This window comes from Myxocyprinus asiaticus, chromosome 14 (genome assembly GCF_019703515.2).
Source record: "Myxocyprinus asiaticus isolate MX2 ecotype Aquarium Trade chromosome 14, UBuf_Myxa_2, whole genome shotgun sequence".
In the NCBI taxonomy this organism is placed as follows: domain Eukaryota; kingdom Metazoa; phylum Chordata; class Actinopteri; order Cypriniformes; family Catostomidae; genus Myxocyprinus; species Myxocyprinus asiaticus.
In genome coordinates this window covers 47801684-47828202 of record NC_059357.1, presented here as the reverse complement: position 1 = coordinate 47828202, position 26519 = coordinate 47801684, and the positions used below count along the sequence as shown (strand labels likewise).

At 37.3% G+C, this 26519-nt stretch overlaps 2 protein-coding genes across 16 annotated transcripts in view; both read right to left on the bottom strand.

The window, feature by feature from the left end:
* Positions 1-8569, bottom strand: part of LOC127452182 (transcription factor MafG-like) — a 64621-nt gene extending 56052 nt beyond the window's left edge. Inside the window, exon 1 of the mRNA XM_051717488.1 lies at positions 8551-8569. The gene's annotated coding sequence lies outside the window, so the exon portion shown is untranslated. The remainder of the gene's footprint in view (positions 1-8550) is intronic.
* A 2339-nt stretch (positions 8570-10908) lies between these two features.
* The window catches only part of LOC127452143 (sterile alpha motif domain-containing protein 9-like), a 41571-nt gene continuing 25960 nt past the window's right edge, over positions 10909-26519 (bottom strand). For all 15 annotated transcript variants that reach the window (XM_051717376.1, XM_051717380.1, XM_051717371.1 and 12 more), the window contains 2 exons: positions 20238-20287; positions 10909-16198 (listed from right to left, as the gene is read on the bottom strand). In XM_051717376.1, coding sequence (XP_051573336.1) covers positions 11625-16198; positions 20238-20241 — 4578 coding nt within the window. In that variant the 5' untranslated portion in view covers positions 20242-20287 and the 3' untranslated portion in view covers positions 10909-11624. The remainder of the gene's footprint in view (positions 16199-20237; positions 20288-26519) is intronic.

Below are 26519 nucleotides of genomic sequence, written 5' to 3'. Positions count from 1 at the left end.
ACGTTGTGTGTTCACTATCAAAATCCTTCTAAACTTTCGCGGGACCGCAGACAGCACACATACATCACAGCTAGCGTTTAATCTTCACCCTGCGTGCTGCGAATGAGACACAAAAACCCACGTTTATACAAAGAATCCCTAACATCCACTTAAAATCCCCACTAGTTGTGTAATAAAATGTGAGTAGAATTTGAAGTGCTATTAATACAGTAGGCTATGAATCTGAAAATGGCAATATATGCTGAACACTTGTATGCTGAAAGTAAGTGTTCATAAATGTTTTTACTGATATAAAAATGTCAATTATATAGATATATGCAATATACAGATATGACAATATGACAAAAATGACAATTTTCATATATGTATCATGTTTGTTTAAACATTTGTGGAATTTAAATGAGTACATAAATGCTCAAATATATGAACTTAATTGTATTTGTTCGTATATGGCCATATACCAGATTTAAATATCAGACATTGTAACAATGGCAACAGGCCTAATTATTGAATCCTCATTTGTGTTTTTAGAATACAGATTTATTGTACATCTATTTTAACCTTAGATAAGTTTTCTTGCATTCGCTGAGGCAGAAATTATAATACAAAAATAATTAAGGGTCTTCCAATACCCACAGATTTCACATAAATTTATGGTACTTTTGTGTGTGTGTGTGTGTGTGTGTGTGTGGGGGGGGGGGGGGGGTTGCTAACTCCATATTCAGTTATTATGCACTATTTACATGTAATTGCATTTACAATATAATTAACACAATTACAGAGGTATATAATGATTTTTCACTTCAAAATAACCCCAAAAAATGCAGCAAGTTGCATTGCAAAATTTGAGAAAAGCTGCAGCAAATTCAGCCACTTTGTAATCCCAGCCAAATTATGTGGCCATTTACTAACTGCAACATAATTTGATGACCAAACTTTAGCTGTGGCAATGTAACTGATTATGTTGTGACAACCGGAAAAGTGAAATTCCTTCATTCGTTGCCACAACGTAACTTTGGAACGGTGCAATTCCATCATGACGATGTTGTGGCAACGTCGTGGATCAATAGTTGTTTGCTGGTAACCAGTTGGTCATTATTACTTTTAATAAGTATTCTATGGGCAGACATGCAGTATTCTAACCTAATTTATGTCCTCATTTGCCCAACATTAATTTAGAGGCTATTTACTCAGTTAAATGTACTTCATTTATTTTGACAGTGAACAGAGAAAAAATGCAACAATAAAAGAAATTGAAACCTAATGCCACAGAACTGCAAGGAAATTACAAGCCTAAATGACTTCTGTGCTCATATTAAAATCTTAACACCTAATGCTTTGACTTACATTTGTTAATTTAATTTAAAGCCATTTTAAGGATAAATAAAAATGGTAAATGACTTCATTACAATATAATCTTTAGATATATATATATATTTTTTCCCAATAAATAAATTAAAGCAAAAATGTCAAATTAAACAGTTAGCAAAAAAAATAAAAAATAAAATAAAAATAAAAAATAACAATTAAAAATTGATTGATAGATAGATAGATTCTCTGAACTTTTAAATACTCCTCCTAGGCGATTCATGAGATGGTTACCACATTTAGACAACATTATGCCAAGGCATCGAAGATGCTAAATTGCAAACAGATTTTTAAATATCGAATAGTGTTGCCATGGTGATGCACCAAATTAATGGCAAAAATAGGGAAACAGGAAGTGTCACATATCTTCTGCATGCATTGTGTGATTTAAATCACATAGGTGTTGCTATTGTGGGTCACGGTCATAGCACCACCAACTGGCAGCAGGAAGTGTGGCACTTACAACAGACTTTGAAATAGTCCTCTTACATTTACGCAATCGCTTCAAAATTGTTTAGACACTACTGATGGAAAATTTTGAAGGGATGCTTGATAGCTTTAATAGTATTGTCATGGCAACGGATTAAATTACATGAAGTTGTAATCAAACTGGAATGGTGGCATATATCTATTACACATTGTATGTTTAGGGTTCAAGTTTACATTAATTTTGAGCTGCTGCTGTGTCCATCATGCATTGTTTGCATCTTTATTATTCCATTTAAAATAGTCTAAAATTTACTTGAGAAGCAACATATAAGATATTTTCACTCATATAAGATATCTTTTTTTAAAGGATTTTTAGATATTTAAAAATATTTGCATTTTTTTATACTATTTTCAACATTCTCAGATAACAATTTTTTCTTCTGCAGTATAGCTGCTAAAGTAAATGTATGTTGTTTTAAAGGAGTTTTAGATATTTATATTGGAAAACAAGCCAAAACAAAAACAATCAAAAACATATTTTGTTGCAGAATGTAATGGGGCGAAGACTACCCTCTCTCACCTTTTTGTTCACTTCAATCCATCTTTAACTCACAAAAAAAAACAAAAAAAAAACTCTCTCTTATATTACCAATTTTATTCATGTTAAGAAATGCACAGTGACACATAAACTGTATTATGATACAATAAGTCGCAAGCTGCAGCAAGCTCGTGCGCTCGAGGGACGAGTGTCCCCACGCCAGAGTGTGCATCAGCCGGGTGCAGTTTCAATCACTCCACCTTAGATCGGGACATTCACGCAACTCATAGAAGAGCCGTTGAACGCACAGAGAAATGCCAGTTTCGGAGTTTTTGGTTATTTACTTATTATTTGAACTTTAATAAAGCTATAACACATTAAATACAGCTGCATTTAAGATGTAACACCAGGATAATGTTAACTAATTGTTTCAGCCCAAGCCTGTGTTGCTTTGAGCACAAACACTTCATGGACATGTTCTTTTGCCCATATGTGCTATTTTTAATTGTTGGTGTATGTAAACATAGAAGTCTTTGACGATGGACGTCTTTGACTGTTTCGATGAGTTTCTGGCGATGTGCACCTCAGTGCACCTTCAGTATGTGTGTGCGTAATTTCACCATTCTTTGGACTATGATGTGTCCATTTTTTTCGGCTCATGCAGTGATTGTTTGTGAACCGTCATAATACGATTCAAACTTTGCAAAGGAACTGTTTTTGCAGGATGGGGCAGTTAAAAACACTTCAAAAATGTAAGAAAATCATTTCATTCAGGAATATTTCAAATGTCATGACTGTTTGATATTTTATGGTGCTGAGTGTTAACAGTTGTGCTTGAGATGAACAGTTTAATATATTCAGATGCAATGTGTTGGTTGTGCATTGTGTACACCCTGCAATTTTGTTTTATAATGTTCGTCTGATTGAGTTTGCTGATTTTGAGGAACTGCATTATGTTAGCCAATCAGAACATTGGGCTTTGAAGTTTTAAGAAGGAGCTTAGGCCAAAACTGAGTGTTTCAGACAGAGGGCCAAAAACAGAGTGGGAAATGATCATATATTACTAAATTGTGACTGTTTGGTTTCATAACATTATCATGGGACTTCAGGGAAAACAATTGCACTTCATGACCCCTTTAACAAATAAAACTAAAAGTCCTAAGGATGGACTGTAGATTAATAATAATTTCATAGGATATTCTAATTTTAACTAGTGTTGCTTTTTAATCTTAATAAAAGTATTAAAACATCATTCTACTGGACGGTTAAATTTATTGACCTCAATAAGCGGTATTTAAAGTTGTACTCAAAAGTTTGCACACCCTGGCAGAAATTGTGAAATGGCATTGATTTTGAAAATATGATTGATCATGCAAAAAAAAACACTGTCTTTTATTTAAGCATAGTGATCATATGAAGCCATTAATTATCACATAGTTGTTTGGCTCCTTTTAAATAATAATAATAATAACAGAAATCACCCAAATGGCCCTGATCAAAAGTTTACATACCCTTGAATGTTGGCCTTGTCACAGACATACAAGATGACACACACAGGTTTAAATGGCAATTAAAGATTAATGTCCCACACCTGTGGCTTTTTAAATTGCAATTAGTGTCTGTGTATAAATAGTCAATGAGTTTGTTAGCTCAAGGAGCACATTACGACGATACCTGAACAAAAATGAGCTGCATGATTGAGTTGCCAGAAGAAGCCAATGCCACAAAAAAGCCCTTTTACAATATGCCCGACAACACCTTGACACACCTCACAGCTTCTGGCATACTGTCATTTGGAGTGACGAGACCAAAATAGAGCTTTATGGTCACAACCATAAGCTGCTATGTTTGGAGAGGGGTCAACAAGTATTGTGCTCCTTGAAACAACCACACCATCTTTTTCCAGAGCAGCCTGTATTTCTCCTGAGGTTAACTGTGGGTTTTTCTTTGTATCCTGAACAATTCTTCTGGCAGTTGTGGCTGAAATCTTTCTTGGTCTATCTGACATTGGCTTGGTATCAAGAGATCCCCGAATTTTCCACTTCATAATAAGTGACTGAACAGTACTGACTGGCATTTTCAAGGCTTTGGATATATTTTGATATCCTTTTCCATCTTTATAAAGTTCCATTACCTTGTTACGCATTGACAGTTCTTTTCTGCTCCCAATGGCTCACTATCTAGCCTGCTCAGTGCATCCACATGAGCTAACAAACTCATTGACTATTTATACACAGATATGTGGGAAATTAACCTTTAATTGCCATTTAAACCTGTGTGTGTCACCTTGTGTGTCTGTAACAAGGCCAAACATTCAAGGGTATGTAAACTTTTGATCAAGGCCATTTGGGTGATTTCTGTTATCATTATGATTTAAAAAGGAGCCAAACAACTATGTGATGATAATAAATGGTTTCATATGATCACTATCCTTAAATAAAAGACAGTGTTTTTGCATGATCAGTCATATTTTCAAAATCAATGCCAAAATTTCACAATTTCTGCCAGGGTATGCAAACTTTTGGGCACAACTGTATAACTTCAAACCCAATTGTTTGTTCTGTTGAAAGTAGGGTCATCGATTGAAATTTTTAACATGCTGATTAATTAATCAAATGAATTTCAATGAATGACATATAACGATATTAGCTGAGAAAATATTTGAATATAAATAATTAGGGACGTGCATGAGTAGTTGAATACTTGAGTATTAGTTTTGCAATAAGTATTTGAAAAGTAAAAATACTATTCGGATTTCGAAAATTCTGCTTTGCTGGGCATATATAAAGTGAGATGCATGTTAAATCCTGAACACATAAACTAAAACTCACAGTTATAACAGAATGCACTGGGTAGCGCTGTTAGTTGATCACATTTGGTGTGCAAACCGTTCTGTCAGTACATTTAGATGGACACCAAAAAGCAGGTTATTGCGAGAATGTGGCTTACTGCGAGAAAGCCAGGCTTCTGTTTAAATGTACTGTATAAGCGGTGTACTCTTTACTCCCGTACATGTGCAACTTCTCAGAAATGTAATCCCTGCGACGCTTCTGTAAACAACAAACATGGCATCCGAGAAATACTTTGCTAGCGGAGGGACATTCCATCAATTAAACTGGTGTGTATAAATGAGTATAGTTTACTGAGAATGTGGATATGCTTGTTTTTCTCAACAAAAACATGACATGAGATACAATATAAACATAACTATTATATTCCGAGTGTTTATAGTCGTCCTGTTCGTTAATTGAGTCAGTCTACATTATTAGCGGTTTCTTTTTCTTCGCTTTGCGTGAGCTTAAATGCTTTCATTCTGTACTTTTTTGTTTTCATGTTTGCTTGTTTAAATGTTTAAAAAAAATAAAAAATAAAATAAAAAAAAACCACAAAGGACATAATATAAGCTTGTTTTGGATGTAATTAGAAGCTTGTTTTTTAAATGGTGATGCAACCTTTATGACTAAAAAATAATTGTACTCTTTCTCATTAATTACCTTCATTTAAATAATAGGATATTCAAGCATTCATTTTTTATGAGCTTAAATATTCAAATACCAAATTACTGATGAATGCCCATCCCTATAAATAATACATAATAGGCTTATTCTAAATACAATTTGTCACAGGACATGTTCTTGCGTTCCGTCTGTTTTTTGACATTTTTGGAGTATCTTACTGGTTTTCAGCATCATAAACGGCACATTTTTCGAACGCTATGTCAAGTTAAAAGTAGATGAAACTTTGAAAATTAAAAAACACTATAAAAACCACAAACATCGGAGTAAGCAAGCATACTTACCAATACTTCTCAAAGAAATAAAGAAAGAAAGAATGAAAAATGCATAGCAACAGCAAGCAAAAGACAACTTAAGTAAAAAAAAGGACACCCTCACTTACACAGAGTTTCATCATCAACCCCCTCCCAACAACCCCCAAAACCGTATTGATCTCTTCTGGAGTCGTGCGCTGCTGCTGGCACTCGCAGTCCTCCATACAGATAACGCAATACTTATAAACGACAGTGCACACTCTTTCAGGGACTGTAATTTCTGCAGAGACGGCATTAGTAATGTAAGATATGATAAAGAGCACCTCCTCCACTCATTAAACACTTTCTTCAGGTTGCATCAACTCCTGTTCAGGCAGCCAATGAGTGCCAGCGCAAACATAACAGAAATCCCACATATAGTCGGTATCATAGGCAAAAGTGAGGCTGGAACAGGATTAGAAATTAACTAGGGCTCAGGGCAAGTGCTACGGAAAATGACAAAAAAAAAATGTGTTAAAATGGAAAGACAAAAATGGTGTTGATTTCTTTTATATTATCTGTTACCTAACATTATATATATTTGATAATATGTTGTTTTATGTAGTGATGGTTTAGTGCCTCTGAAGAGACCTGTAGGCCTAAGTGTCAGATATCTGTACAGGAGAGAGCTGTATAATCTAACACAATTTTTTTGAAAATGTATTCCAAAGTGTTTATTGTGTTAATGTGTTATGTGTTACACTTTTGTATTTGATGTTGATTTGATTTTATAGGTAATGGCCATAACTGTTTAGATTGCAAATTCATCTATTCAATTGATTTATTAGGCTAATTGATTCAATTTAAAAGTACTTGACATAAATGGAAGACATGTATTTTTATACGGTTAGGGGAAAAAACGCCCCCACAAATGGTAGAAAATGTTTTTAAATAATCTGTATAATCAATATTGGGGTTGCAAATATTGTCCCCTAATAAAAAAGTTAATTTCTGGTACTGGGCATGTGAAGAGGCTTACATAATTCAAGAGAATGCCACAATCTACTTTATGAAACATCATCTGTTCTTGTTACCTGCTCTGGCAGGTGCAATTACAAAAAGCAAGATGGGGTCTATGACACAAAAGGGCATCCTTATAAATGCTAGCCAGATTTAGGTTTGCTTGAAGCCATTGTTGATTATTACAGTTTCAATCTACCTGTCAGAACATCTGGTGGACAATATGGGCAATGCCACAGAGTGTGATGTGAGCCCAATACTATATTAAATCAAACATGTAACAATGCATGTTACTGTGCTGCAATACACAATACTCTTACAAAAGGTACTGTATCTGTTACTTAAATTTATACCCTGTTATTACAAAGAATACCATTGTAAAACCATGATACATGTCCAAAAACATGCCATTACCATAATCCCATGCCCAAAAATGCTAAAGTAATACCATTCGTGCAGTGCTAGGTTAAATCTGTGCACAGAATGTAAGTCCTACACTGTTAAGATCATTCATAATTATTCACAAATATGGAGCAGTGCATCTTTCCTCTACTTAATAAACAATTACACTCTTACAAAAAGCACTGTAACGGTTCCATTGTACAGTGATGATATCAAATGTAATTCCATGGTACTGTGATATCATGATCATCTAAGGTACATCAAAGAATACCATGGTATTACCACGATACACACACATTTTTGTTTAAATCAAACACACCATTTGTACAAATGGCAAGTTAGAGTTGTGTCCAATATTTAAGACATATACTGAAAATATCAAACATACATCTTTTCTTTAGCACATGCAGGACAAGGCACAATATTTGAAGCTTTTACAATGTCACTTTAACCATTAGCTCAATGTAGATCATGCCAATCTAGAGTGCTGTCGATGTTAATAGTTGTGGTCCACAGATACATGATACAAGAAACCTGCTCCTACTTAAGCAAATTCAAACCACAGAAAATAACCCTTCAGATAATTCTTAAGCTAAGGGTTTATGGTTCAAAATGGCAATGAAAAGCTCCACTGACCTCCAAAAACACAAGCATTCAAACAGGTCTTTTGCACACGCGGTAAATGCACGTTAATAAATCGCAACATACAAATGAAGTCACAATGAAATGCATCTGCTTTAGAAAGCCATACTATATAAACACATTGATTATCATCATGGGCATGTAAACGGCCATTGAGACGGAGACGAACCGTGCATCGTTGTGATGAATCAGCATCTGTGATCCGATTCAAACGCAACAAAGCGACCCGCTTGATCACAAAGCTTCTATCCCTCCAACCAATAACTGTCGATCAATTAAACCGCGATATTTGCCTGTCTGATCAGCGATTGAACGATTCGTCAATAAAAGAATAGATTTCCTCGAGTCAGATACGAATATATTAATTAAGCCACATTGCAATGGACAAACACTGGCGTCCTACCTGAAGCGCGCAGCGCCCTTGTGATGAAACAGCAGCTTTGTGCTGCTGCCTCTCTCTCTCTCTCTCTGTGTGTGTGTGTGTGTGCGTGCGTGCGTGCGCGCGCGCGCGCATCCCCCTAGCTGTCACTATATAATGCTTGTAATTCACACAGGGATTCCCCATCCATACATTGTGCTGCTGTCATTCCAATCTATATTCCGTGTATATGAGTTATACATAGCAGCTTGTGCATAGATATGAATCATAATATCTGCAGGTGTGATTATATAGAGCTCTTCTCCTTCTGGTGACATAATACATTTAATGAGTGAGTGGAGGCGTGCATGCACACTCAGCACAACAACACACAAATAGGCAGGAAACAACACAAATGCAGTTCGCTCACCAGTATAACAGATGCGCTTCTGTTTGTGTGTGTATTTGTGAGTAGAGAATCCGAAGTGTGTTTGAGTGAAATGAAACGTGTGTGAAGGTGTTATTGTTTTTCGGATGCTCTTTCTCTTGTACTGAAACAAAGACTATTTAGCAGAGACGGGCCACTTTTATTAAAATGAATGGGAGAAAGTGGAACGTTCAACCAAGAGGTTCTGAGCACCCAACGGTCAACGAATGTTGAAATGAAGTTCCACCTTACAGATAAAACAGCCAATCACTTTTTAGATACAGATATCGCCTGTCAATCAACTCGAGAACGCCCATGCGCATTAGCTATACAAGCGGGGAAAATTGCGTTTGTTAGCATAATCCGAAGTAAAGAAGCAAAAAATTATGATAACAGTGTTGTCGGATTTTACTGCTGATTTGAAATATGTCCTTTGACCATAATCTTGACCAACCTTTTTTAACATTTCGGAGTTTCCCCATTAAAGTAGATTAGAGCTCCACTATCATGACTGGAAATAGCCTGTCGGGAGCGTTCCGAAGATGGCCGACTGTGGACAAAAAGACTTTGAAATCAGCCGACGTCATATGATGTTTGATCATGTGGCTTCATTCATGGAGGATCTACGACGCCGTTGTTCATAAAATAATATAATGCGTATAACAGAAGTTTTAACAGCAAAATATACAGGAAAATGTTACATGGTAAACACATTTTACAGTTTTCAACCGTATTTCAGACGCCTGGCCAAACAATGACATTTAGGACAAAATGTCTACAATCTGTGTTATTGCAAATTTTTCGCAGTAGGTCGGTTTTCAGTTAGATTTATACAAATAGTAACTAGCAAAATGCAAGTTTCTACTTAAAAAATTCAGAAATACCACAACTGTATTGTTAGCTTCGAGCAAAATAAGCAAGTCGGTTCAATCTACGTATATGCTAAGAATTGTGAAGTGTCACGCCGATGTGACGAAGTCTGATTTACAAGCAGTGTTTACTAAAAAAAAATCACTTCAAAGCTCTCCCGAGATATCTCAATATGTTCCTTTTAAAGCAAGTGGGAGCAAAAGTATCTTCTTTGTTTTCTCTTTTAGTTTAAATTCAGACATGTTTTAAGGATATTGTGATATACAGTATAATTTAGCTTGTACAATAGTATTCGGAAGAAAAAAAAAACTGATATCTCAAGATCAAGCAGTTGTTGCCCAAAGACTCTTAAATTAACATTAACCATCATCGGCGCTGATGGTTTGCTGCTGGATTCACATCATCACCTGAGCAGAGCCCGTCAGATGGTGAGCATACAAGGTTAGCATCATGGAGCTCTAAAATACCGTTAGCATGGAATAGCAAAACGCAGCGATCCGAAAGACATTCTATGGGCGGTACACTATTGAGGAGACAAGAGGCCGTTTTTTTAAATGGATGCCTATGGAGGAGATGCCTCACGACACCAAATAAACTGCTTTTGTGAGGAAACTTGTTCATCACTTAACGAATTGACCACATGTCCACTGATCTTTAACATGTTTTACACTAAACAATCTTTTTGGAATGAATTATGTGTGGAGTTTACTACGATATAATAGCTGTTTTGTAAGGGAAGTCAAGAACGATTTTGCGACAGGTAGATGTCAGTTTACGGCTCTCCCCATTCTTTTGCATGGTAAACACAAACGGTAACTTACTGTCGTAACACATGACGCTTCTATGGTAAAAGCGCGGAGATCTCTTATTAGATTTTTTTTTAATTATTATTATTATTATTTTTTACACATCTGTAAAATTAAAATCTAATCTTAAGGCACAAATTTAAAAAATACTGAACTTAAATGTTTAAGTATTTATTCTCCAAATATCATTGTTACAGTTTTAATTCAAGTCTGCTGTGGAAGATTCAAAGATTCCTACAGACTACTTTGAAAGTTCTTCACATTCTTGCAGGCATGTAAATAATCACTTCCCGAAAAATGTTTGAATTATAAATGATAAATGCCTTTATTCTTATACAAAGCATAAACATGCAACCAGCTTCGATTCCTTGTAAATTAAATGTGGAAAAAAGGTACCTCATTAAACAATATAAAAATGGAAACTGATATGCATTCCACCTTAGTAGGTTGTATTTTCTCCACAATCAGTTTCCAGAAAACATCTTTTCTAATTTTACAGAGAAAGACAATCTCAATTTAGTAGATATGTATGCATGCACCTAATAAGCAACAATTTCTTGAAAATTTGTAATCCCATATTTTCACATTTATAGTCTACATATTATTTGAAAGCAACTATTTTCGCTACTTATTTTGACAAAATTAATAAATAATCTCTAGCTGTGATAGATAAAAAAACAAAAAAAAAAACAACTGTAAATGAAAAAACACCAAAATATAGCATGTTACCAATTACACTACATAGAGCAACATAAAACATTTCACAAATTTGATTTTATATCAATAATGATAATGACTTCTCTTCAGCCATACATGACTGTACTTTTTAATCTTCAGTTCAATCTTAAATGTCTTTGTCTTTGTCTTGGATCTGAAGTGATTTGTACAAGCACTAATCCCCAAAGAAAGATACTGGGCTATTAAAGTCAAAGCATGATTTTTTTTTTTTTTTTTTTTTTGGTCACCTGACAATTGTAATTATGTTCATTCTCATTACAGTGTACTCGTAGCTTTGACTATGTTCTTACTGTAATGTTGTATGCAACAGGTCCTCTCAGAGTGAAGCCCAGGTAAAAGGTGACATTCTCATTGCTGTGGGGTACTGAGGATGTATTAAGAGCTTGGATACGAAACCCTGTTTTGGGACCCTCTAGATATACCCTTTCATCCTCTGTCCAGCCTGTGACACGTCTAAGCAGTTTAGACATTTCTGGCATTTTCCACACTTCTCCACTTAACCACTTCAGACGTTTCTCTGAAACAGAGGGGTGCTTTGTGATCTGTTCAACCTTGCTCTTGTGGACAAATTTTTGAAATCCAACCCCATTGCTCAGGAAAAAATGAGTGTATATTCTTTTTTTCCTTGGTGGGATGTCCTTCAATTTTTTGTCATAGTTTCTCTGGAGTTGTTCAACAGCAGAAAGAACAGTTTCATACTTGTGTTCTTTCTCCTCTTCAGTGTCATGCTCTTCTGGCCACCAAAGTAAGACATGTAAGAAAAGAGCATTTGACAAGCATCTCTGTCTGTCTTTAGGAAAATGGAGACTCAGCTTCTGTAACTCCTGGAATGCAGCTAACTTAGAAGATTGAGATGAGACACAACTTAAGGCAAAGTGTGATGCTATGTAATTGACAATGTCACCTTGTGGCATATTTGCACTCTTAGGATTGCTTGGGTAAAATGAAATAATGCGCTCCAGGCGGTGACTAACAGGCTCGCTGTCTTTCTGGTCTGTTAGATGGGAAAAAATGGTTGTAATGTTTCCACCACCATGATGATAAATCATCATCTGTTTCATGAGAGGAGTCAAGCTAGCATGGCTTTGGACATCGCAACGAGAAGCATTGCAGAAGTATTGTCCATAAACAGAAGACTTACTAACCAGCCAGTGCCTAGGATTCAGTATGGTCCTCTCAAAGGTCTTCTCATCATCTGGGACTAGGTCAGTCTGAAAGTAGCTCAAGTCTTCAGAAATCCATTCCAATGCCTTACGCATTATGCTTCGAAGGTTTTTTATCTCAATATGAAACTGTTCCCATGGTTTTTCAATCTCATCAGGAACAAAATCCGTTTGCAGGTATCTTACACATTTGGAATCGTTTCTGTTTGAGAACACATGAAGAGAGGAAATCAGCTTCAGCAAGCTGCATCCCACTTCGACAACTCCAAAAAAACCTGCGTTGTTCATGGTCTCATTGTCTGCAATTGCAGCCTCCTCACATGCCTTGAAGCATTCAATAGCTTTTAGAGCAGTTTTGACCGCATCTACTGTGTTTTCAGGAGTTTTCTTAACACCATCCATGGCTTTGCATTTTGCTGTGAACCACCATCTGTACACCTGGCCTCTGGTATCAAGGATGTAGGAATTCTTTGGCATTTTTGTTGCTGCAATTTCTGCCCAATGCTCTGCTTCCTCAAACCTTTCATGCCTGTAATTGAGACGAGCTAGTTGTTGAGCAAAAAATGCATCCTTGTCGAATCTTTTGTAGGCCTCTTTAAGAAGTTCAATAGCTTTGTCTGGACACTCTTTGTCAGCCACATGCTCAATGAGGGGGGAGAATAAGCTGTCATGCTTATCACCTTTGATGATTTTGCAGCGTCTCATGAACAGATCTCGCAAGAACTTCATGTAATCGTATTTCCCAAATCTGTGCTCAAAAAGTGCCTCATTGTTAAGAAGTTCCAAAGCAAGATCACTTTGTTGCTGTTTGTCATCCAAAAGTTGTTGAAGGATTTCCTTGGCAACCAGTGGGTGAATGATTCTTATACACTCAATATGGGTCTTTTCATCTCTCAAGTGTATCAGTACCAGTTTAGCCTGATCACTAAGAGATGTTTCAAAGGCATGTTGTCGAAACCTATCCACATAGATGGACAGTGCCAACACCTCTTCGCAATGTGAACGAGAGATAAAAGAGTTATGCACGTAAGTGTTGAGTAATGCCACGTACCGCACAAGCTGAGTAACAACAGATGCGTGATCAATTCCTTGCAGTAAATGCGTGACAAACTTTTTCACGTATGCAGCAATTTTGTTGCCCTCAAATTCCTCACTCATCAGGACAAATGTCAGAATAAATTCTGGCTGGAATTGTTTCTCAAGCTTTTGACGTTTTGCTGAAAATTTCATTTTCTCTTGCTTTGAAAGTTTATGAGTTACAGCAACATTCTGTAGAGGTGCTTCCTTGCACATTTTCTCAGGATTGTGGCATCGTTGACAGCACAGCATAATGAAGCACAGGGTTCCACGTGCAATTTTCTTGGTATTGACAGCCACTTCCAGTTCATTCTTTACATCGTATAAGTACTCTTGATCACAGTCCTCAAATAGCAGGAGCACCGGGAGGCATTTTTGGGGATCTTTTTCTTCATATTCACGAAGCCAAATGGCATCATCCGCAATAACAGGTGCTGGGTACGAAGGATTCACAACTGCAGACCTAAAGTCCTTTCTGTTGTTCCACAGTACCTGCCTGGCCACTGTACTACCACCACTGCCAGGATGATGGTATATGTTGATGCAGCTGATGGGTGCCTGGTCCAAACCCCATTTGGGAGAATCTTTCACAAATTTGCTGACGTCATGAAAGGCATCTCTCTGAATAACCTCCCCAACATATTTTTGGTCTGCAAGCCACAGGTTTAGCCAGGTTATTTTGCCTCCATGGTAAAACTGCTGTTCGATCTTGTCTTGTTCAGAGTCAGCAAATTCAGGACTAGTTTCTTCACAGTGGTTGACACTCAAAATCTCCAGTGAACGTCTCATTTCCTCCTCACATGGGTCAAGGCAGCACTCCCCTTTAACATAGATTGGTAATCTTTTAGTGGCCCGAGTACTGACAGGCTGGACACTTTGAAGGGTTGCATTTATATGACTTATTGTCATACCAACAACACTGTAATTGTTCACTGTTTCCATGTCACAGGATTGTAGAGCAAAGGCCTGCCATTTCATAAAGTTTGCTTCTGATTCTGCAAGGCAGATGATGTCTTCATGTCCTTGCATGTCAGTGACAAATTCGTAGAAAGTGTTTAGGAAAGGTGTGTCAACAGGGGAGGTGAGAAGGAAGATCACTTGAAAGGTTCCTTTGGGTAAGATATCTTTGCAGATCATTGATACACAATCTTTTAGGAGGGTTCTTTTTGTTTTAACCCAAGTCTTCTCATCACAGGAAGGCTCATTGCCTTTGAAATCACTTCGTCCATTGCAAAATATCCAGCCGGTTTGATCAAACAAATGCAAGTGACTTTCAAAATCTCTTATACTCATACTACTGGGAATTTTGTAATTCTGCAGGAAGTGGAGGTTTACTGCATGGTGCTTTTTGTATTTGTGGCATAACCCAGACACCATGGAATCTGGATCAAAGTCAAACACACAGAAAATGTTCATGTTCAGCAAAAAATCAATGCACTGTAGATCCTTCACCTGAAATCTGTTTGTAACAAGTATGTGCCATTTGTCCTTGTCCATTATTTTCTTTCCACTTGTCATTAGCATGATGAGCTTTTTTCCCAGGTCCTGGCACAGTTTTGGCACTGTAAAAGTATGACTTCTTTCTGCCTCTTCTCTACGAGTATCCCTGAACCTGACCTGTTGGTAGAACTCATTCAGGTCATCCACCGGTTCTGTTTTAGATCCCACTCTGCGATAAATTGTTTCCTTTTCAAGTTGAACTTTGTTTGACTCCACATTGAAGTTTGGTAGGCGAACAGAGAACACCTTATTCCTCACTATGCTCACTGAGGGCTCAACGTCAACCTCCACCACATAGTGCACCACGTTGCTGTTTGAAGAAACTACTTGAATGAACTGAGGTGGATGAATACATTGTCGTACAAGTTCTTTATCTGATTTGAAACTCTTTTCAATGTAATCTAATGCATCAGTATACATGTCCTTTTCCTCAACTGGAACACCGATGATTTCACCATGTGCATATTTAGTGCCATCTCTATCTTCTCTACTGTCCATGATACCAAAATGTATTGTGCCATTTGTACGAATGTTCATACACCCCGTAGCAAATTTCAACACTTCCTTCATAAACTTGGCCTGTAGTTTTTGGCGGTCCAATACTGCAGCAATGGCAAATGACTTGTACTCATGACATGGATTAATGAGATCAATGACCCCTGATTCTGGTAAGAGTACATCGTTTTTGACATATATAAAATCAACACCTTCCTTACCGAAATGTCGTGGTTTTGAATCTCTCTTTGTTTTTCTTACAGCCAAATAATCTTTAATATCTTCCTTGATATCAGTTATTGTGTCATCATCACCTGCAGTTGCTCCGTGGTCATTTTTTTCAGTAGTCTGTTTGTGTGAATGAACAGGTTTCTTGTTTTTCTGAGCTTTTTGTGAATGAACTAGATCATCTCTTTTTTTGATTATCAAAAGTGCAGGCCCAGATTTCATTCCAGTCTCTCTTTTCAAAAATTCTTCTGAGAGTTCAAGAAGGATTTTACCATCTACTTCCTCTTTGTGAAGTTTTTCAATGTATGCTTCTTTAATTCCTATTGACCTCAACCAGTTGCTCACCACAGACTCAGTCCATGTTTCAATTGAAGAATCCTCAGGCTTTTCTGTAAACCAGAAAATACTGTAGCTCAAGAAGAGGTAAAGGCTAAATATATTCATCAAAACTACTTATATACAGTTGAAGTCAGAAGTACACATACACTTATGTTGAAATCATTAACCACTACATAGATTTTATATTAGCAAACTAAAGTTTTGGCAAGTCGTTTAGGACATCTACTTTGTGCATGATGCAAGTAATTTTTCCCAACAATTGTTTACAGACAGATTGTTTCACTTTTATTTACTATCACAATTCCATTGGGTCAGAAGTTTACATACAGTAAGTTAACTGTGCCTTTAAGCAGCTTGGATAATTCCAGAAAATGATGTCAATTAGCCAGTTAGCTTCTGATAGTAGGTGTACTGAATTGGAGGTGTACCTGTGGATGTATTTTAAGGCCTACCTTCAAACTCAGTGCCTCTTTGCTTGACATCAAGAAAAAAATAAAATAAAATAAAAATCAGCCAAGACCTCAGGAAAAAAAAAAAAAACAATTTGTGGACCTCCACAAGTCTGGTTCATCCTTGGGAGCAATTTCCAAATGCCTTAAGGTACCACGTTCATCTGTACAAACTATAGTACACAAGTATAAACACCATGAGACCACGCAGCCATCATACCGCTCAGGAAGGAGACACATTCTGTCTCCTAAAGATGAACGTAGTTTGGAGCGAAAAGTGCAAATCAATCCCAGAACAACAGCAAAGGACCTTGTGAAGATGCTGGAGGAAACAGGTAGACAAGTATCTATATCCACAGTGAAACGAGTCCTATATCAAAATAAACAAAGGCTGCTCAGCAAGGAAGAAGCCGCTGCTCCAAAACTGCCATAAAAAAGCCAGACTACAGTTTGCAAGTGCACATGGGGATGGGACAAAGATCTTACTTGTTGGAGAAATGTCCTCTGGTCTGATGAAACAAAAATTTAACTGTTTGGCCATAATGACCATTGTTATGTTTGGAGGAAAAAGGGTGAGGCTTGCAAGCCAAAGAACACCATCCCAACTGTAAAGCATGGGGGTGGCAGCGGGAAAATTATGTGGATATATTGAAGCAACATCTCTAGACATCAGCCAGGAAGTTAAAGCTTGGTTGCAAATGGGTCTTCCAAATGGACAATGACCCCAAGCATACCTCCAAAGTTGTGGCAAAATGGCTTAAGGACAACAAAATCAAGGTATTGGAGTGGCCATCACGAAGCCCTGACCTCAATCCGAAAGAAAATTTGTTGGCAGAACTGAAAAAGCGTGTGCGAGCAACGAGTCCTACAAACCAGACTCAGTTACACCGGTTCTGTCTGGAGGAATGAGACAAAATTCCAGCAACTTATTGTGAGAAGCTTGTGGAAAGCTACCCGAAACGTTTGACCCAAGTTAAACAATTTAAAGGCAATGCTACCAAATACTAACAAAGTGTATGTAAACTTCTGACCCACTGGGAATGTGATGAAAGCAATAAAAACTGAAATAAATTATTCTCTATACTATTATTCTGACATTTCACATTCTTAAAATAGTGATCCTAACTGACCTAAGACAGGGAATGTTTTCAACGACTAAATGTCAGGAATTGTGAAAAACTGGGTTTAAATGTATTTGGCTAAGGTGTATGTAAACTTCTGACTTCAACTGTGTGTGTGTGTGAGAACACACACACACACAGGGCTGGGGAATAACGAAATACATGTAACGGAATTACGTATTTGAAATACAAAATATAAGTAACTGTATTCCACTACAGTTACAATTTAAATCATTGGTATTTAGAATAGTTACATTCAAAAAGTATTTTGATTACTGAAGAGATTACTTTGCATTTTATTGTCATTTGTTTCATTTAATATTTAGTCCTTTCAGATGGAAAACATTTATACATATAAATGATGTGATCCAAAGTGCATTTGAACAGATGTGAAACACTTTCTTATGATGTGTTACATTCATACGAGCAGACAGAGAAGTAAGTTTGAAGTAAGTTTGGAGCAGAAGAAATAGAAATAAACCTTGTGTAAACTGTCATCTTTACACTAAGCTAAAATGCTATTTCTAGCCATTTTACAGGTTACCAGGCACGATCATATTTTTTTATCAAGAAAATTCACATTGGATCATAATTTCTTTTTTTCTAGTAAGACCTTTGATATTAGGGCAAAAATCATATTCTTGATAATACTTTTTTTTTATTGTTTTCCTGTAAAAATATCTAAAAAATTAGTTTGAATTATCTTGTTTTAGAAACAACACTGCATAAGATATTTAGATTTTTCAGAGAATGTATTTTTAACATGTGTATTTTGTCTTCGTGTACTGGCAGAGTTTTTATAGTCAAAACAATTGAAGAAGTAATCCAAAGTATTTAGAATACGTTACTGACCTTGAGTAATCTAATGGAATATGTTACAAATTAAATTTTACAGCATGTATTCTGTAATCTGTAGCGGAATACATTTCAAAAGTAATCCTCCCAACCCTGTATATATATACACAGTTGTGCTCAAAAGTTTGCATACCCTTAGAGAATTGGTAATATATGTACCATTTTTAAAGAAAACATGAGTGAGCAGGCAAAACACATTTCTTTTATTCCTTATGGGATTCATATTCAACTGTAGGTTATAACAGAATGGTACAATCATAAAACAAAACATGGCAACAAAGAAAAAAATGAAATGACCCCTGTTCAAAAGTCTGCATACCCTTAGTTCTTAATACTGTGTATTGCCCCCTTTAGCATCAATGACAGCGTGCAGTCTTTTGTAATAGTTGTCTATGAGGCCCCAAATTCTTGCAGGTGGTATAGCTGCCCATTCGTCTTGGCAAAATGCCTCCAGGTCATGCAAAGTCTTTGGTCATTTTGCATGAACCGCACGTTTGAGATTTCCCCAGAGTGGCTCGATGATATTAAGGTCAGGAGACTGTGATGGCCACTCCAAAACCTTCACCTTTTTCTGCTGTAACCACTGGAGGATCAACTTGGCCTTGTGCTTAGGGTCACTGTCGTGCTGGAATGTCCAAAAGCGTCCCATGCGCAGCTTTCGTGCAGAAGAAAGCAAATTGTCTGCCAGTATTTTCTGATAACATGCTGCATTCATCTTGCCATCAATTTTCACAAGATTCCCAGTGCCTTTAGAGCTCACACACCCCCAAAGCATCAGTAAGACACCACCATGCTTCACAGTGGGGATAGTATTCTTTTCACTATAGGCCTTGTTGACCCCTCTCCAAACATAGCGCTTATGATTGTGACCATAAAGCTCTATTCTGGTCTCGTCACTCCAAATTACAGTGTGCCAGAAGCTGTGAGGCGTATCAAGGTGTTGTCGGGCATATTGTATCAGGGCTTTTTTGTGGCATTGGCACAGTAAAGGCTTCTTTCTGGCAACTCGACCATGCAGCTCATTTTTGTTCAAGTATCGTCGTATTATGCTCCTTGAAACAACCACACCGTCTTTTTCCAGAGCAGCCTGTATTTCTCCTGAGGTTACCTGTGGGTTTTTCTTTGTATCCCGAACAATTCTTCTGGCAGTTGTGGCTGAAATCTTGGTCTACCTGACCTTGGCTTGGTATTAAGAGATCCCCGAATGTTCCACTTCTTAATAAGTGATTGAACAGTACTGACTGGCATTTTCAAGGCTTTGGATATCTTTTTATATCCTTTTCCATCTTTATAAAGTTCCATAACCTTGTTAAGCATTGACAGTTCTTTTCTGCTCCCCATGGCTCAGTATCTAGCCTGCTCAGTGCATCCACATGAGAGCTAACAAACTCATTGACTATTTATACACAGATATGTGGGAAATTAACCTTTAATTGCCATTTAAATCTGTGTGTGTCACCTTGTGTGTCTGTAACAAGGCCAAACATTCAAGGGTATGTAAACTTTTGATCAGGGCCATTTGGGTGATTTCTGTTATCATTATGATTTAAAAAAGAGCCAAACAACTATGTGATGATAAATGGCTTCATACGATCACTATCCTTAAATAAAAGACTTTTTTTTTTATTTTTTATTTTAGTACTGAAAAACGATGTTGTACTTGCCCATTATTTACTGGCTTCTAAGAATCTTTTACAAATGTAGACAGCTTCCCCTGAAAAACAGAAATTACATTGTTAGAGTAGATCCTTTTTGAAGAGTGCATTTCATACTACTCACCAAACAATAAGATTTTACAACATGGAGGTAGAACATCAAAGTTTGTAATATATTTGCACCATCATGTTATACTAATCTGATTAGTTATAATAAATTAGATAATTTTCTAACACTTTGTTCTGTTGATACTTCAGGCTGGGTATTTCTACATGATCAATAGTATGAAGTACTGACCATGGTTGTGCACCATTTAGAATTGAATACAGAATGGCAATTACTGAATTTGAATTGAGGTAGCAAACATGATGTAGAATTGCTATTTGAATTTGAATTTAAGAAAGTAGAATAAAACTGGAATGAAATCCAAAGACATTACAGACATCACAGCTTCCTTTTTCTGTTACAGCATGATTTTCTACAAAGCTTACAATATACTTTTTTTTGTATCAAAGCAACAAGCATAGCAGGGAGTTGAATTAATTCATTTCACTGAGTTGAAATTGGCCTACACAAAATTAGGGATGTTAATGATTAATCGATTAATTGCTGTTAATAATTTTATTGATTAAGCTTATCGATCATCTATTACTAATTTCAGGACAAATGCATTCAGTAATCATGCCAGTAGACGTTGATAATGTTGTCTATACAGTCATCCACCGCTAGAGGTTGCTTGCACGCTGCATGTCATGTCTTAGGCGCATCACAGAAGAAGAGCCACAAAGTGTTGGAGCATTTCTCTATAAATTAACATTATCGCTGCAGCCGAATATCCATACTTCTCTACTATATAGTATGCCAAAAACAGTATGCCAATGGAGTAGTATGTTCGAATCCTCAGTATTCATAAAGTAGTAAGAGAAATACCCGGATGACCTATCATTTCTGGCGAGATTTAAGTGCGGATCGACTGGACACTTAACGAGCCCATAATCTCTCGGGAGCTGAAACATTGGACGGCTCTTTTCAACTGTAAATGCTATATTTATCCAGAAAGTTGTTAATTGTGCTTAAATGGTGCTTGTTTGACAAAACCAGAGCTGATTATTTATGCGGTTGTTCTTTCGTCATATATTCGGGTCACGGGTCAATACCCACATCCCCGGATGAAGTACAGCATGTCTGAAATTTAATCGCATACATACCTAAAAGAACGTACTGTTTTACCGGCCAAGAAGTGCATCAAATACAGTACACATCCTCTGACAGTACGTGGATTCGAACGCAGGGTATGTCTTCTGGATATATCGTAAGTGTGTTAAACATGACAGCAAGCACTGTTGATCTTCTGGTCTCCTTGTTTCATCCCAACATACAATTTTGTCAGTGATCGCCAGGAAAGCACAAAGGCACATTCAGCTGACATCTCACCAGCACCAGAGAAATGGTATGTTATTTAGTTTACTGTGTCTACGAAGCAGGTTATGATTTGACTTAATTTCAGATAAGTTCAGGTCCAAAATATCCCACGATCCACAACGTGAAGTTTGAATGAACTTGAATATGCATCATGTATACAAGTTATTATTAACAGTTATTTATTAACAGTAATTACACAATTCACAAATTCTAAATGACAACTGATTATGAAAATGCCCGAAAATTGACATCCCTACACAAAATGTTTATGTGGTTCAGTCCCATTCATCCTCTTCCCACCATGCACAGGGGCATGAATAATATAGTTACATTGTTTGACCGTTTATATGGTGTGACAAGGAGGGTGTAGCTGGGCTGTAAGTATGGACGCCTGGTGCTGAGTTTCCCCAATCAGCCGGGAGCGGGATAAAGAATAGCCGGATACGCCAGTGAGGGAGAGAGAGAGAGAGCTGCACACAGCTCGCAAATGTGTTCATTCTGTATTGGGCCAGGAAGGTCAACAGTGTGAGCATCACATGGAGCTGTGTGTGTGTCTGCCAGTGCGTGTGTGCTAGATAGCACTTTGTATGTTGTGTCCGAGTGAACTGTTTGTAATTAAAAGTCTTCTGTGAACTGTCCAACCGGTTCCCACTTCCTCCTTGGTAGGGGAGTCAGAGATAAATAAAATATGGTATTATTTACAGTGTTGTTGTTGAGTTTGTTGTCACGTCTAGTAACTTCTTGTCTTGTGATGTCAGAATGAGTTTGCTCCTCTATTAAAAGTATCCATTAATTGATTGTTAGCCATGTTGTATTTCATATAACAAGATTTAAGGTCTGTTGTTACTCCAGCCAGGCCTCCTAAGCAACCAAATTGGCCCGTTGTTAGGGAGGGTAGAGTCACATGGGTTATCCTCCTCGTGGTCATGATATAATGGTTCTCGCTCTTGATGGGGTGTGTGGTAAGTTGTGCGCAAATATAGTGGGGAATAGAGCGCGACATTCTGGTTCCGGAAGTAAAAATCCCATTCATTTATCCCATAGTATAGACTAATTGATTTTCAACGATAACTTATACATTTTTCAAGACACACCTACCGTGAACAATGAGGTTGTTCATCAATGGTGTATGCTTCAGTTGAAGCCATTCGTCCACGTTATTTCAACTTCATTGTTTAAAAATCGTGTTTGAGTTTAATTCATGGTAAACAAATACATTACCCATGGTACAGCAGAGAAAGATCCACCAATCGGCCAACGAAACCTGCAAAAATATGCCTCGGAGCGACCGCGTGCTCCCATAATGCACTCTGAATGACGTAATTGAGTCGGTCTCCCTTCACCCTTAAAGTACTTATATATTTTAACATATCAGAATATTTAGCAATAATCGCAAAATATATTGTTTTATATACTTATAATCAACAACCTAAAATCAATAGTTTTATGTATTCCCATAATTTTTTATTCAGTTACATCATTTGCAATGCTTCATGGGATTGTAGTTTGTGCCCTCATGAAAGACGGTAAGTACACAGCCTTGTACCTTTTGTCTTTTATGTCTGATTTTCATGATGTTGTGATTCACCTCGGAGCTGTTTGGTTTGGTTCATGGCTTACAACTCTTTTATGAAGGATTTTATAAAAAGTTAAATGGAGGAAATGAATGGGGAAAATACTTCCAGAAACCAGACAGCTGAAACAAGTGGGCGGGCACTGTTGCGCTCTATATCATGAGCCTCCACACACACTAAGTCTCCATGGTGACCTGCCCAGCAAGCCACGTGTTTCATGATAAGGCTGACCGTCTCAAAAGCGGAGGCAACTGAGATTTGTCCTACACCACACGGATTGTGATGAGTAACTGTGGCACCATGAGGACCTAGTGAGCACTGGGAATAGGGCATGCAAAATTGGGAAGGAAAGGGGAAAAGAAAAAAAATTTTTAAGGGCTGTTTGTGCCTTTTTAAAGTATTTAATGTTACACGTTTTTTTCTCATAGGTGTTTATGTTGTGAGTAATAATGTGATGTAATTAGTGATGTAAAGACAGCAAGCACACTGCTCTCCATGACATGCATTTCTTCTAAAAAAATTTTTACATGCGATGCTCGAATACTAAACAGATAAAAACCCTTTTAGTAAAGGAAGCAATTGTCACAGGACTTAAAAAGGAATAGTTCACCCAAAAATGAAAATTTGCTGATAATTTACTCACCCTCAGGCCATCCAAGATGTATCTGAGTTTCTTTCTTCATCAAAACAGAATTTAGGATTTCATTTCAGGCCTCCTCCTTTAAAAAATGCAAGTGAATATACTCCATTTTTTGACGGTAAAAAATGCTTACTTTGGGTGCATCAAAATAATCCACAAGAATCCAGTTGAAAAATAAAGTTTTTCTGAATGCAAACGATTGATTATTTTTAGAAACAAAACAATACTTATATACTTTTTAACTACAAATGTTCGCTTCTGTACATCTCTGTGACGTGCACTCATGAGAGGGATGACGTAAGCTCATTGATAAGGTCACGCGTCACGTGGAGGAGGAGGCACGTCATTGTTTACAAGAGAAACTTGTGCCGTTCACAAACCAAAACAGTCCAAAACAATTTCAAAACAATAAAATAAAATGTCCAAATATTAATAATAAAAATAAAAAAAACAATGTAAACAATGATGCGCTTCCTGCCTCCTCCTCCACGTGACGCGTGCCCTTACCAACGAGCTTACGTCATCCGTCACAGAGATGTACGGCAGCGAACATTTTTAGTTAAATGTTATATAAGTATTGTTTTGTTTCTCAAAATAATCAATCGTTTGCGTTCAGAAGAACTTTATTTGTTGATTGGAGGCGTGTGGATTATTTTGATGCACCCTAAATATGCATTTTGGACCGTCAAAAAATGGAGTACATTCACTTGCATTGTTTAGAGGAGGAGGCCTGAAATGAAATCCTAAAAGTCTTAAATTCTGTTTTGATGAAGAAAGAAACTCAGATACATCTTGGATGGCCCGAGGGTGAGTAAATTATCAGCAAAATTTCATTTTTGGGTGAACTATTCCTTTAAGTTGACAGAATTAAAGAAATCCTCTTAATCGAAATAGGTTTTTACAATGATGGCAGATTTTAAGTCATGGTGGCTTGATATTCAGTAAATAAATTCAAAAACAAAAAAATGTCATGCATGCTGTTTACACATCACTTTGTACAGTATTAATAATCAATTATAAATAATATTAAATATAATAAATCATGCTTGAAATACAACCTATAATTTTTTTTTTTTTATTACATTTCACTATACTAATACATTTCCATTTCATGAACCATGGTGAAAGAACACTTTATTTCCCAGAATGCAATTTATAGATTCAAATTTTGATCTATTTATTTTCAAGTTATCTGAAAACAATGTGATGGAGCATTTCTGGTGTTGTATTGCAAAATTTAATTCTGTTTTGATGGCAGTTATATTTAGTTAAGAGGAATAAAAAAAGTAAAAACAAATCTACTTATCAGGAAATAAACTTAGGCTAACTAAGGCTTAATTAGTCAAGAATGATAACATAATTATTTATGCCACAAAATGTGTCTTGTTGTGTTGGACTAATGAAATTGTGTTGTGCGACTGTGTTTTTATTTTTTTAAATCCACTATCATTCAAATTCAACATCCTGTGGGGCATAGCCAATTCAGTTCAAAATCCAACTCATGAATTGAGAGGTAACAAATTAAGAAATTCTGATCTTTTGTCCAACCCTGAAACAGACTATTTAGTACTCCCAATTGACTGACAGACAGTTAAAGGCTCATGTACACCGATCAGCCACAACATTAAAACCACCAGCCTAATATCTTGTAGGTTCCACTTGTGCCACCAAAACAGCTCCAACTTGTCGAGGCGTGGACTCTGCTAGACCTCTGAAGGTGTCCTGTGGTATCTGGCACCAAGACGTTAGTAGCAGATCCTTTAAGTCCTGTGAGTGGCGAGGTGGAGCCTCCGTGGACCACACTTGTTGGTCCAGCACATCTCACTGATGCTCAATCGGATTGAGATCTGGGGAATTTGGAGGCCAAGTCAACACCTTGAACTTTTTGTCATGTTCCTCAAATTATTCCTGAACAATTTTTGCCCATGGTGCATCATGCTGCCATCTTTTCCCCAGGTAAATGCCGCACATGCATCCGGCCGTACACATGATCTAAAAGAAAACGTGATTCGTCAGACCAGGCCACCTTCTTCCATTGCTCCATGGTCCAGTTCTGACGCTCACGTGCCCATTGTAGGCGCTTTCGGCGGTGGACATGGGTCAGCATGGGCACTCTGACCGGTCTGTGGCTATGCAGCACCATACGCAGCAAGCTGCGATGCACTGTGTGTTCTGACACCTTTCTATCATGGCCAACATGAAGTTTTTCAGCAATTTGTGCTACAGTAGCTCTTCTGTGGGATCGGACCAGATGGGCTAGCCTTTGCTCCCCACGCACATCAATGAGCCTTGGGCGCCCATGACCCTGTCGCCGGTTCACCGGTTGTCTTTCCTTCAACTACTTTTGGTAGGTACTAACCCCTGCATACCAGGAACACCCCACAAGCCGTTTTGGAGATGCTCTGACCCAGTCGTCTAGCCATCACAATTTGGCCCTTGTCAAAGTCCTTCAGATCCTTACGCTTGCCCATTTTTCCTGCTTCCAACACATGAAATTCAAGAACTGACTGTTCACTTGCTGCCTAATATATCCCACCCCTTGACAGGTGCCATTGTAATGAGATAATAAATGTTATTCACTTCACCTGTCAGTGGTTTTAATGTTGTGGCTGATCAGGGTATATGTGCTCATGCTATGTGAAGGGTGATCATGT